General features: G+C 34.1%; 1 protein-coding gene across 1 annotated transcript in view; it reads right to left on the reverse strand.

Annotated features, from left to right (window-relative positions):
- The window catches only part of LOC150019847 (serine-protein kinase ATM-like), a 174,450-nt gene that overhangs the window by 121,186 nt on the left and 39,089 nt on the right, over positions 1 to 14,175 (reverse strand). Inside the window, exons 15-22 of the mRNA XM_090266710.1 lie at positions 13,577 to 13,702; positions 12,565 to 12,654; positions 7,100 to 7,229; positions 4,966 to 5,165; positions 2,895 to 2,977; positions 2,645 to 2,800; positions 1,755 to 1,830; positions 1,489 to 1,619 (exon numbers count right to left, since the gene is read on the reverse strand). Of these exons, the coding sequence (XP_090122836.1) occupies positions 1,489 to 1,619; positions 1,755 to 1,830; positions 2,645 to 2,800; positions 2,895 to 2,977; positions 4,966 to 5,165; positions 7,100 to 7,229; positions 12,565 to 12,654; positions 13,577 to 13,702 (992 nt within the window). The remainder of the gene's footprint in view (positions 1 to 1,488; positions 1,620 to 1,754; positions 1,831 to 2,644; positions 2,801 to 2,894; positions 2,978 to 4,965; positions 5,166 to 7,099; positions 7,230 to 12,564; positions 12,655 to 13,576; positions 13,703 to 14,175) is intronic.

Here is a 14,175-nt window from a genome sequence, read left to right on the forward strand (position 1 = left end):
CATGCAAAGTTATTACAATACTATTGACTATATTTTCCCTGAACTGTATACTACATCTTAGTGGTTATTTATTTTATAACTAGAAGTTTGTACCTTATTCCCCTTCACCTTTTTCATCCATTTCCCCATCACCTACCCATGTGGCAAGCATCAGTTTTTTTCTTTGTTTCTCTGAGTATAACCTCAGGCCTTGAACTGCAGAATATATTTTCTATCCTAGTTTAAGGACTTGAAATAAAGCACACATTAGCTACTCTAACAATGCACTATGGTTGTACTGAAAAGAGTCCTAAAGCTGAGGAGTTAGACACAATTCTGACTTATACAAATATTATTGTCAACATATTCAAACTTTGGACACATTAGGTTAACTAACACATATTTATGTGACTGCTGGAACAATATCTTTACATTGATTTTTAATTACTGGTCTCATATTTGAATTGCAAAGTTACTCAAATGATTTTCAGCTTTAATGTTTTTAAAGTATAATGCCATTTTTTTCAAATGTTCATGGATTTTAGAAATTGTTAAACACCTTCCATACAGCAAGTATTATTTTAGATGCTAAATCAACAGACAAAAAACAATGACATCTAGGAGCTTATATCCTAGGTAAATGTGTTAAAATATAGCATTTCAAGCGGTGATAAATGCTATAGAGAAAAATAAAGCAGAGAATTGCTTTATTTACAGGGAGTGCAAAGTAGGAAAGGTATAGGTAGATAAAAATTTAGAATTTTAAAATCAATTTGATAACTTGATAAACATTAAGACTTTAAGAAATTAGTATTTGCTTCTTCAGGTATTCAAACATAAAACAGTTCCCTACAATAGAATCATTCCAGTGCTTAACAGTACATTCACTTGAATAAATATAATTAGCACAATGTAACAGATTCATATAAAATCACAGTGATATCCAAACATTCTGTATCTCCCATAGCAGTAACAGACACACCTCATTCAACTCAACCATTTACTAGCTCTCTGGCAATGAGCAAATTACTTTATCTAAGCCATAGACTTTTCATTTAAAAATTGGAGAAGATAATAAGTGATAGAGTTGTCAGAATTAAGAGAAAACATGAAAGTCAGTCATACAGTCTATGCTCAATAACTGTTAGCTATTTTAGTTTTCCAATTTATTTTTAATTGTAGTTGACATGCAGTGTTAGCTACTTTTAAAAAAGATTTTGTTTGTTTTAAAAGAGGGGAAAGGAGGGAGAAAGAGAGGGAGAGAAAAACTGATAGGCTGCTTCTTGTATGCACCCCAAACGGGGACCAAACACGAAACCCAGGCATGTGTCCTGATAGGAAATGGAACTGGTGACCCTTTACCTCTGGAATGATGCCCAATCAACTGAGCTACACTGGCCAGGGCTGTGTTAGCTACTTTCAATATCACAACTAGTAACCTCTGACTATGCTAGACATTGCACTGATATGTGCAATACCCAGACATTTCATAAATATCTAACTCATTACCTATTGATTGACTCTGCAGCCAACATGCGAACTTGGTGATCATTATCAGCAAGGAACTGTGGAAATACTTCATTTACAGGAAAGTCTTTTCCCATTACATTAAGAATAGACCATTTTGAATAAGGATCAGCCTATGGAAAAAGAACAACTTAGGTTAAATTAGAAATAAGAAGCAAAAATTCACCCAATAACACAGAAAGACTGCTTAATTTTTTTTTTTTTTAAATTACAGAACCCTTACTAATACTTAATGTGGAGAAACTCACCTCAAGCAAAGTTTTAAGGCATTTTACTAGTGCCATTCTTACAGGGAATGTGCATTTCCCCTCCTTTGTTAAGTGCCTGAAATAAAGTGTTTCAATGTCAAACATTTATTCCAATAAAAGCAGTAAAAAAAAAAAAAAAAAAAAAGTCACTGGACATTATGGTTATTTTAGATTACTTCCAAAATTTCTTTCCATGCTAACTTTAATTCTCATCATGTGGCATATGCCAATATTCTCACCTTCCCAAAAAAAATTCCAGCTAAAAGAAATTCTTGAATAGTTCATTTTTATGTATATTACTACGTTTATATCATTATGCCTCATATTAGGGCTCTCTTACTTCAACTAACCACATTATAGTAAATGTAATTTAAAGGGAAAATTTTTTAAAGTCTTTGTTGATATATCATAGATTTCAAAACCATATTCTATATTGATTCAGAAGTTCTTATCAGTCAAATGGTATGAGAGCTCTAAATTATATACATATGCTCCCCTATAAGTATCATGGTGGTATCTCACACTATGGCTATATATCATACATGAAATAACCAGTGACAAATCCAATTTGTTCATTTTAAGAGCATGAATGATTAAATTGACTTAGACTTGTTACACTTTGCTTTGTACACTACATGTGTCAAAATACTAAATGATTCAAAATTCAGAGAAATACACTAAACACACCTTAGAAAGCCAAACCTTAAGAAAAATACAATGTAATTCTTCAAGAAATTAAGGAAAACACAAATTACATTCTCCTATCATTAAAAAGATGTATATACTTTCATTTAAGGATTAGAAGAAATCACTAATGCAAAAATGCAAAATTTGCATCTGTATCAGAAGCAGAAGAAAAATAAGAACTCCACAAAATAATCTGTACCTACCAAAATGCTCCAATAACTGTTAGAAACTGTCCTTGAGCATCCCTTGTGTTCTCGGCATCCATACTGCCTTGACATAGGTTCATCACTATGTAAAGGGTATGGTTTAAAATTGTTTCACAAACATCTTGGTCACGGCGATACAAAGAACACACATTGCTATGGAAGAAAAAGTTTAACTTTATAAGCATAAAAGAACACATCACTTAGTTTATAAATTTAAAGTGAACATAACATGGTTTTAATTTCTTACGATAGTGGTTTGAGAAGTTCAACAAGATCTTCCATTGGCAAAGGACATTCTTCTCCAGGAAGCTCCTTTAAAAGCACTAGATACTAAGATAGTTGGGGGAGAAGGGGGAATCAGTTTTTAAAAAATATGTCACTTAGTTAAGTATATATGTAACCAAAAATTCATATGTAGATCTTTGCATGCATACACAACATACTTGCACACACACATGACCAGTGATTTCTTTTAAAAGACAATTTTTTTAAAGTATTTTAAGTCAAATGGAGCTGGATTCAAATCCTAGCACAATTTATTACTTGTGTGGTTAAAAAACTTGCCTTGACATCTGAGCCTTTTACCCTCACCTGTAAAATGGGGATATAATACTTACCTGGCCAGATTAAAGGATTAAAGGAAATGAATATAAAGTCTAGCATATATTGTAGGAACTCAAGAAAATGATAACTGAGATCATTGTTGGAGTTAAGAGCCTGAACAAGAATCTGAAACTATGTTATGTTTCTACTCTCCCCAAATAATACTTAAGGATAAGACTTCAATGTTTAAAAACTATTCTATTAATACATTTTAGAAAGCAGAGATAATCATAGGCAGGAAAGAAGTCAAATACACTAACTTATCTTCCTATGAGACAACCTGGTAAGGCTCTCTATGTTATTATGACTATTTCTGAGAGCTGCCAAATAATTTTCTGGCTCTAGTAAAAAATCAGAAGACTTTTTTCTTATCTATATAGAGAAAAATGTTTCTTACTTGCTCTCATATATTATAAAAGAACATTACATTGGATCATTTTAAATATTTTGACAGGAAAGTGATGTGTATGAAGTTACTGAGGGCCTTAAACATGAAAGGGTCAAGAAGAGCACATAGACTTGCCCATTGGTCAGGCCTGGAGACTTGACCAAAATTCTAACATGGACTCAACCTGTATATTTCCAAGAGATTCTAATTATTAGATGACCTGGCATGTTTCCCACAGCTATCACTGGAAAAATCACCTGACATGTTCGCCAATTTGCTGGACCAGGGACTCCCCCAATGTTCAGCAGGGCTAGGGCTAACGGGATGGCAGAAATGATCAGAAGATTAGTTACACATAAGAATATTAAGTAAACATGAAATATATTAAGGTTAAGTGTGAAGCAGGTGTCCTACTATTGGAAGGGGGAGCTAAAAATACAGAGAGGAAAAAAGAAATCCTATGCTGTTGGACTGGAATTGGAGATACCTATCAATAAACAGATGAAGATTGATGGGGTTAGGGCAGGGGAGGAATTACACCTATAATATTCTCAACAAAGTCAAAATCTAAATCTAATCCTGAAGAAACATGAGACAAACCCAAAGTGAGGAATCCTATATAACAAGTGACTATACCATTAAAAATCAGGAAGATCAATAAGGATGAGGAAAGACTAAGGAACTGTTCCAAATCCAAAGAGACTGAACAGACTTGAAAACTAAAGGCAATAATACAATGTTATATTCCTAATGATTATATCATGGTCATAGGACATACACACTCAAGTATAAGGGCAACACCTCTGCAACTTAAGCTCAAAATGATTCAGAATAAAAATGTCTGTGTGGCGAGAGAAAGAGAATGGTAAGGCAAATGTTATAAATGTTAACTGTAGAAGCTTATGAAGGGAATATAAAGTTCTTATAGTACTGTAACTTTATTGTCACTTTGAAATTACATCAAAAAAATTTAAAGCATTTAAACTAAGGTCAAGGCAAGATTCAGACTTCAACTGCAATGTTATTTAAGTATTATTTTTACATTTAGAATCTGTGTTTCTTGACCTACTTTAAAAAAATAATTCATTATATCTAAAATAATAAATCTATCCAAAGACCATCTAGGTTTTAATGTTTCAGTATTCAGTTAAATTCTTTTTTCACAGCACATTGAAAGAAAAAGTATATTTATAACTAGTCTCGAATTCATTTCTCAAGAAAGCAATTTCAAGTCTGTAAAGGTACTATGTGATTCTTATGTCAGTTCATTATATTTAGCAGCAAAGCCAGACAGAACTGAAGAGAATCTTCATTTCACATAACTCACCATGTGTAGGTGCAGAGGTTTAGTTGGGTCTAGGATACTGGAATCGATTAACAGTAACAATTTCCTCCGAATATCAGCTGCTCTGAATGACACAGTACTGGTCTGAGCGGTAGTTACACACACACATAAGAACTTGAGCATGTCTAAAAAAAGTAGATCTTGCTTTGACAGATGTTCTTCAGCTAAAGGACTCATGGCACCTAAAAATAAAAAGCACTTACTAAAACTAAGAAAGGGGCATAATAATTCAAATATCCCATCAAAAAAAAAAAAAAAAAAGGAAACCAAAAACATAAAAGTATACGAAAAACAAAATTATGGTTAAATTGATTATACACCAGAAGCTTCAAGATTCTTCTTAAAAGGTTACCATAGGATTCTATCATCAAGTAATGACCTATGGATTATTTGTGAAGAAAAACATTCACTGCAGTAGTTAATTATAGGAAAACAGAAAGAAATCCAAATTTGTAACAGTCAACAATGGTCAAGTAAATTACAGTATATATGTTAACTGGGATATTATGGAGCCATTAAAAAGTATGATTATTAATACAAGTAGCTAAATAAAAAGAAAACAAACAAGGTATAAAAAAAGACATATGAAAGTCAATGCTGATTACAATTTCCAAAGAGTCTAAAGAGTAATTACTTTCTATTCAAACTCATTACTGGGTGCAGAAACAGCAGGGTGCCTACCTCTCCAACGCAGAAAAACAAAATGACACTTAAATTCAGGCTGTTTTTCTGAGGCCTAAACCATAACCTAAGCCACCTTTCTCCAACCCTTGCCCTGGGCAGAGAAGGGCAGAAGTAGGGGGCCCATTCTAGTGCAGGACAGGCTACTTCCAGGCCCACCTCTCCCTGCTGGTATTTTTAAAAAGATAGCCTTGCCTCTCCTCCTTAGCTGCTGAGGCAGGTGGAACATGTGCTTTGTTAAATGCTGTTTTTATGACAACACTAGTAGGCAGGTTGTAAAACACTTTTCAAGTCTTAAAAGAAAACACTGACATCATAAAACATGCATAATAAATGCTGCCAGTGACTCCTCCTGGCTGGAGTTCTTCTCCTATTTCTCTTCTCCTTCAAGCCATGCTAATATCCTTAAAAACCAAAATAATAATAACATGCTTTTGTTTTCTTAATAGGTCCCTGTCCCCATGCTTTCTAATAAGTTTTGTCTGCATGACAGTGCAGGCTGCCACAAACCAAGTTGTCAGTGACATGCTCCTACTCCGCGCCTCTTCATATCAACCTATACCCCAAGAAAGAATATAGGGACAGCTCTACATCCTAATCTCAGCTCAAAAAAGTTTCAGAAAATGGACTTTTGACTCAACTCCCCAGAACCAATAAAACAAAGGCAGGAATCTTAGGCATACGACCTAGGTTCCAGAAATTCAGGTCAAATTTTAGCTAGCGCCCAATAAAATCTGCTGCCCTCCGCAGTAACTGCTGGCACCAGTGACTGCCTATATCCTTCAAAGGTATCCCTATCCACAGACAAAAATTTAGCAACTTCTCTGTTCTCAGAATCAACTACAGCTCCTAATCAACTGTCCCGTCGGACCATCTGCAGGGGATCTCTCCAACTCCTATTCCCTCTTTTGCAAGAATCAACTGTTTCAGCCTGCAATCAGGTCACTATGCTTGCCCGGACTCTGTTAATATTGCTACCCAGGATTAAAGCCCTTTAAAAACCCCACTCTGTTTCTGCTTGGGACTGCAGTCACTCTAGACTCAGACCACCTGTTTGGACCTCCCCAATAACGGCTTTGAACTGGTTAAAAAAAAGAGAGAGAGAGAGAGAGAGAGAGATAAATAACAGAAAAAGGTTAAAAGGGATGGCATTATGGGTGCTTTATCACTCTCCTGCTTTCTATTTTCCAAAAAAAAAAAACTATCACTTGCTCTTTTTAGTAATTATTTTAATTTTCCAAATGAAGAACAGAAAACTAATAAATTCAATTAAAAAATTAGAGAATCTAAAATGTGTAGGGGAAAAAAACCAATCCTAATAGACTATACCAAAAGGAAATAAAATGAACATAAAATAAGTAACTATGAGGCTTTTTGGAATGCCAAATCAATATGAAGAGGTAAAAGAAATCCCACATCATAAATATATATTTACCAATACTAAGCTGGTTCTCTCCAGATTCATTTGCATCACTAACATTACTAGCAGGGTAATCCTTTTCATCATTGTCATCTTCCATTGATTCTACTTGTCCATTTTCAGGTGGAGTTTTCATAACGGATACCTTTAAAGGAGAAAGGTGTTTTTTCAAGTTGGCTTCTTTCAGAAGCAAAATGTAGTTAAAATTCACCTAATCAGATGATTCAACGTTCATGTGTATGAACACTGCAGTATTATTTCTATTATATTTTCAACAATAGAAAAATGGATATAAATCGTAATATGCCTATGACAACAGAATAATATGCAAACTTTACAAATAATTTCTTATACTAAGACATTTTATACTACCCAAAATTAATAAGGGTATGGTAAAAGTATAAACTTACATGACTACTTGAGAACAATCACTACATCCATCCAAAGTAAAATTCACATTCCTTCTAAACTAGTAATTCCATTTATAGAATATATCCTACATCCTTCACAGGTACAAATATGACAAAAGAACCTTTATACAAACTCTTTGTAACAACAACAATAATTAAATGTTAATTAATATTTGATGTGCTGGGCTTCCAGTTAAGAAGTCAGAGTAGGTAAACGTGATACATCCTCTCGGGATCACATAAAAATTACAACTGAACTACAAAAAGACCATTATTCAGAACCACCTGAAATCTTGCAGAACAGAAGTCCTAGAACTAAGAATATAAAAAAGAAACCACATCCAGACTAGTAAGAGGGGCAGACAGAGAGAACGAGTGGTCCCATACCCACATTTGAAAAATCAGAAGGAATATCGAGACTGTGGAGGTCCCCCTGAGGAGCTATGGCCATATATGACAAAACCACAGCCAACATCATACTCTATGGGCAAAAACAGTGAAAGGATTTCCCTTAAGATCAGGATCAAGACAAGTGTGGTGGCTTTCACCTCTCTTATTTAACCCGTTGAGTGCCAATGTCACTGTGAGCGATGCTGACAAATTTTCCCAAAAATGCCAGCATAGCTCCCAGCAACTCTTTTTTTGATGGCTATAAATGTAAATAACAACAGAATAATTCGTATTTTATGTTTTGTTCTCTTTTTTTTGTACCTCAGGTTATATATTGATATAACTTTTTCTCATGTTGATTCAAACTTTGAATTTTTATGCTTGTTCAAATACTGACATATTAATTCTGTTATAATTTTTACCTACATTTTAAACAGTCCTTTTAATTTCACTTATCTTTGCAATAATCCTCAAAAATATGCAGTGTGCATGATAAGGAAACTTTTGCTAATGGACACTTTCATTGCTTTACGGTATAGCGTTAGCATTTGGTTTATAAACTGTTTTTCACTGTTGATATCTATTGATATATGTCTCTAGTGTGAATGTCGTTTGTGTTATGGAGTTTTCTTTTTGTCTTTCAAAAATTTATGCAATATTTGGCATACTTCTTGTTATTCATGTTGCTATGTGTTTTTCAAATTATAATCATAGGTTTTATATTATGCCATACATGATACTTCAAAAGCCATATTGAAAGAAAGAAATTATTTTTTCTAAAATAATTGTTATAAAATAATTTTAATGCAATAAAGTTTTTTCCAAATTGCGTCAAAGAACACTGCTTACAAAAGAAGAGTGTATTTACTATATGTCATGAAATTATCAGCAAATTACTATGAATAATAATGTTTTTATAGACATTTTTCATAAACTCAGCATATCTCAGCAAAATAGCCTGGCATTTTTCACACAAATTTTAGCAATTACTCATGGCACTCAAAGGGTTACCATAGTACTGGAATTCCTAGCCAGCAATCAGACAAGAAGAAGAAGAAAAAAAAGTCATCCACATTTGAAAGAAGGAAATAAAACTCATTATTCACATATGACATGATATTGTACATAGAAAACCCTAAAAAATGCATCAAAAAACGACTAGGTCTAATAAATAAATTCGGCAAAGTAGCAGGATATAAAATTAATATCAAGAAATCCGTGGCATTTTTATATACCAATAATGAACTCTCGGAAAGAAAAATTAATAATGCAGTCCCATTCACTACAACTACTGTACTACAAAAAATAAAGTACTTAGGAATCAAGTTAAGTAAGAAGGTTAAAGGCCTGTACCTGGAAAACTATAGGACACTGAAGAAAGAAAATGAGTAATATACAAATAAGTGGAAGCACATACCGTGTTCTGAATTGGAAGAATTACCATCATTAAAATGTACACACTACCCAAAGCAATCTATAGATTCCATGTAATACCTATTAAAATACCAATGGCATATTTCACAGATCTAGAACAAATATTCCAAAAATTCATATGGAACCAAAAGTAGACCCAAATAACTGCAGCAATCTTGAGAAAGAGCAACAAAGTTGGAAGTTTCAGAATACCTGATATCAAACTATACTACAAGGCCATTGTAATAAAAAAAAAGCCTAGCATTGGCATAAGAACAGGCAGACAAATCAAAAGAAACAGGAAAGAAGTCCAGAAATAAACCCATGCCTTTATGGTCAATTACTAATTGACAGAGGGCACAAGAGCATACAATGGAGTAAAGACAGTTTCTTAAATAAATGGTGCTGGAAAAATTGAACAAGTACATGTTAAAAAAAACTAGATCAACTTACTCCATACACAACAATAAACTCAAAAGAGTTAAATATCAGTCACAAAACCATATTAGAAGATAGGCGGTAAAACCTCAGACATCTCTCCTAGCAATATTTTTGCCAACACATCTCCTAAGGTAAGAAAACACAGGAAAAAATACACAAATGGGACTATATCAAACTAAAAAGCTTTTCCACAGCAAAAGAAACCACCAAGAAGTATTGGGTTGGCCAAAAAGTTAATTTGTTTTTTTCCATTAGATGGCTCTAATAGCACTTAGTTGTCTTTAACTTCATTTGAAACAATTTTAAGATTGTATTGTGACAGCTGTCATATCATTGTGCAAAAAGTATCTATGAAATTGGTAAATATTTGTGTAGCCATTTTAATATGGAAGAGGGAAGAAATTACACAACATTTTCTGCATATAATGCTTTATTATTTCAAGAGAGGGAAAAACACGACTGAAACTCAAAAAGAAGGTTTGTGTAGTGTGTCGAGAAAGTGCCGTGAGTGCTCGAAGGTGTGAAAAGTGGTTTGTGAGGTTTCATGCTGAGGATTTCTTGCTGAACAATGAACCACGGTCAGGCAGACCAGTTGAAGTTGATTGCAATCAAACTGAGACATTTTGAGGCCAATGTTATACCATGCAAGAGAGAGGTAACATACTCAAAGTATCCAAATCAATAAAGTTGCTGGTGAAAATGAAAAGTATATCTTTTATTTTACAGATAAAACCATACGGACTTTTTGAGCAACCCAATAAAAAGGCAACCCACTGCATCAGGGAACATATTCACCAATGATACATCTGATATGTGTGGGGAACTAAAAAGTTCCTCGGCTAAAGTCTTGCTGACCGGCATCCTAAAGTTCTGCTTGGCATGGCCTCATTATCCCATAACAGTTGTCTGCTCCTAATTAAGGGCAACTTCCCTCTTTCTCTTCTTGGGAGTTGCTGTCCTTCATCGTAACTCTTATCTGTCAAGATAACGCCCCAGCTGCAGCTGCGCTCCTCCCTAGTGAAAAATTCCTCCTCTCCTGAGCTATAAGAATGCTGTTTTTACTAAGAATAAACGAGACTTGATCAGAGCACTGTCTTGTCTCCATTCTTTGTGCCTCTTGCCCCTTTCTCATCCTCACTCCCCCTCTAGGGTCCTCGTTGCTCGACCTGCGGGACGGGTCAATATGGATTAATTTCCAAAATATATAAAGAACTTATACAACTCAACCATGAAGACAAACAATCCTATTAAAAAATGGGAAAGGACTTGAATACACACCTCTCCAAAGAGGACATACAAATGGCCAATATACATGTGAAAAAATATTCAACATCACTAATCATCAGAGGATGCAAATTAAAACCACAATGAGATATCACCTCCAGCTGTCAGAATGGCCATCATCAATACAACAGCAAACAAGTGCTGGTGAGGATGTGGAGAAGAGGGAACTCTATGCACTGTTGGTGGGAATGCAGACTGGTGCAGCCACTGTGGAAAGCAGTATGGAGATTGCCCCAAAATTAAAAATGGAACTGCCTTATGACTCAGCAATTCCACTTCTGGGAATATATTAGAAGAAACCTGAATTACTAATTCCAAAGAATATATGCACTTCTGTGTTCACTGCAGCATTATGTTCAATAGCCACAATCTGGAAACAGCCAAGTGTCCAACAGTAGATAAGTGGATAAAAAGTTGTGACCTGTTTACACAATGAACTACTACTCAGCCGTGAAAGAGAAAATCTTACCTTTGCGACGGCATCGATAAACCTGGAGATTATTATGATAAGTGAAATAAACCAGTCAGAGAAAGACAAATAACATATAATCTCATTTATATGGGGAATCTAATGAACAAAATAAACTGACGTACGAAAGAGAAACAGAGGCATAAACACAGGGAAGACTGACAGCTATCAGAGGGAGGGGGTTGTGGGACTGGATGAAAGAAAGAGTAGGGATTAAGCAAACACACATATACAAAACACAAAGACAGACAACAGAGTGGTGAGAGCCAGAGGTAAAGTGGGGTGGAGGGGTCGGTGAAGGTGGGCAAATGGGGAGAAATGAGGAAGGAAGGACAATGGAAGAACAATACAGTGTGCAGATGTTTTACTGTTTGTACACTCGAACCCTGTATGGTTTTGCAAATCAATGTCACCCCAATAAATACAATTAAAAGAAAAAAAAAGAAAGGTCTGTGGTATTTGCTCTCAATTTCTCTCGCTCCCCAACCCACTCCAATCTAGCTTTTGCACCCACAACTAATTTTGGTCATGATACTGGTCTCAATGTTGCAGGATCTATGCACATTTTGGTCTTGATTAATTCATTAACATTTAACCCAGTATGCCTATGACTCTTCTGGAAAAACTTTCCCTTGCCTTCTACCACTGTACACTCTTGGTTTTCCTTTGATCTTTCTGCCTATGACCTCACCCACTACCTTTACAATGCTAAGAACTAATTATCCTTCAAGTCACCACTGAAACTGTATATCCAGCAAAATCCTTTCCTACCACCCTGATTGGCTCAAATCTCCTTAGATGTTCTCCTGGGCTCTCTGCTTCTCCTTGTAGATACTTATCACAAATATAATCAATAATTTGGGTAACTTTGTTACATATCTCTCTTCTCCATCAGCTTACATGCCCCATCACATCAAAGGCTATGTTTCATTCTCTGCTGGAATCCAAGCACTATGCAGCACCTTGCCTTATTCATAGCATGAGTTTATTATCTATATATTGGATTAACAAATGTATAAAGAATAAAAACAACGACAACAATAATATGGTAGTAAAACAAAAAGCATACTTACTAAACTTCTACAAATATCTGCAATATCATTCATTAGCTTTGATGTTAACAATCGTAGGAAAAATCTAGATGCAATCTTATTTGGATTGTGCTATAATGAAGATGAACCAAAAAAGAAAAAAAACAAGCAAAGAAATAAAAACAAACAATTACTCTTGGAAGACAATATTTAATGAAATACAACACATTTTCCTTTACACTAAAAATTCTCTAACATGACAAGCATGGGTAAAGAAAGAGTTTATTATAGGGTGAAGTTATAAATAACTTTAAAAAATACTAACCTCTTTTCTTGGGTTAATAATAACTATAGCACATCTCTCCCACTGTGCATAAACACCATTAAAGTAAAATACCAGCTAATAACCCTGAACATAAGCAAGCAGTAATTGTAGCTTAGTTTATTCTTACACTTCTCTCCTTTCAACTTACACCAAAACATAAAAAGACACAATACAAAATCAAAAATACATGTTAATAATATTGATATATGGCCATGTACTTAATAATAGCTTTAAAAAATGTTTCCAATTATTATCAACACCCTAAACTGGCTCAGCTAACCCTCAAACTAGCTCCAAATCAAAAGAAAGCCTACACACAGTGACATTCTTCCTACCAAGTATTGTGTAAGACTATCTTCACAGAGAGTAATGTATACACTGCACTTGTTTATCTTTGTGGTTCTCACTAACCCTAATATAATGCTATGCACATCACACAGCTAGCAGTCAACACATATTTATTAAGTGAATGAAAACATGCTGGCAATAAGGGTCATGTATGTTATAATAGTGGTAAATTCTGAAACTTCCTAAAATGATGAAATTAGTTTCATAAGTTACTCAGATTATCTATTGCTTTATTCCTCTGGATACTACCTTTTATTTTCCATTCAATTTCATTTTAAATCAGTGTATAAACTTATAAATGGACCAAAAAACAATTAGCACCACCAACCAGTTATCAACCCCCTCAATAGGATATACTGTCAAGTAGGAAGAACATCTTACCTTGGTACAGTTACATAAGCAACTTGTACATAAGTGCATCATATTTCTCAGTGAAATAATTCTAGATCCCCCATCTGTTTTATTTTTAAACAGATCGATAGCTTCTCCGGCACACTGCATTAGAGACTATTAAGAACAAAAGAAGAAAAAGTTCAAATTTCAGTTAAAATTGTAGTTTAGTGACTACTTTTTAAATTTTTAATTAAAGGTAAATTAAGTTTTTTAATAAGTTATACCTGACTTACAGTATCATAAAAAATTATGAACAATTTTTATAAATGACAAATCTTATACCTTCTTCTTACAAATCACACAACGGACAGTAGCACAGAGATGAAAATGAGTTTAATCCTTAGCGCCTTGATTAACACTCTTAGTCAAGGATTCTTTAGCATAATTGACCACAGAAAAAACTTTTAAAAGTACAAATAAAAATGAGAAACTTTTGTTGAGATTAAACTGTAATGTAATACTGTTTCAATTACTATAATATTTATTGTTGGCTTAAAATAATTTCAAATCTTAAGGAAGGACACAGAGTATTATTTCTTCTCAGACTGCATAAATAAAAGAGAAAGGGTTAACTTACATAAAAACTT

This window comes from Furipterus horrens, unplaced genomic scaffold, assembly GCF_987537825.1.
Source record: "Furipterus horrens unplaced genomic scaffold, mFurHor1.1.pri manual_scaffold_2, whole genome shotgun sequence".
Taxonomy (NCBI): Eukaryota; Metazoa; Chordata; class Mammalia; order Chiroptera; family Furipteridae; genus Furipterus; species Furipterus horrens.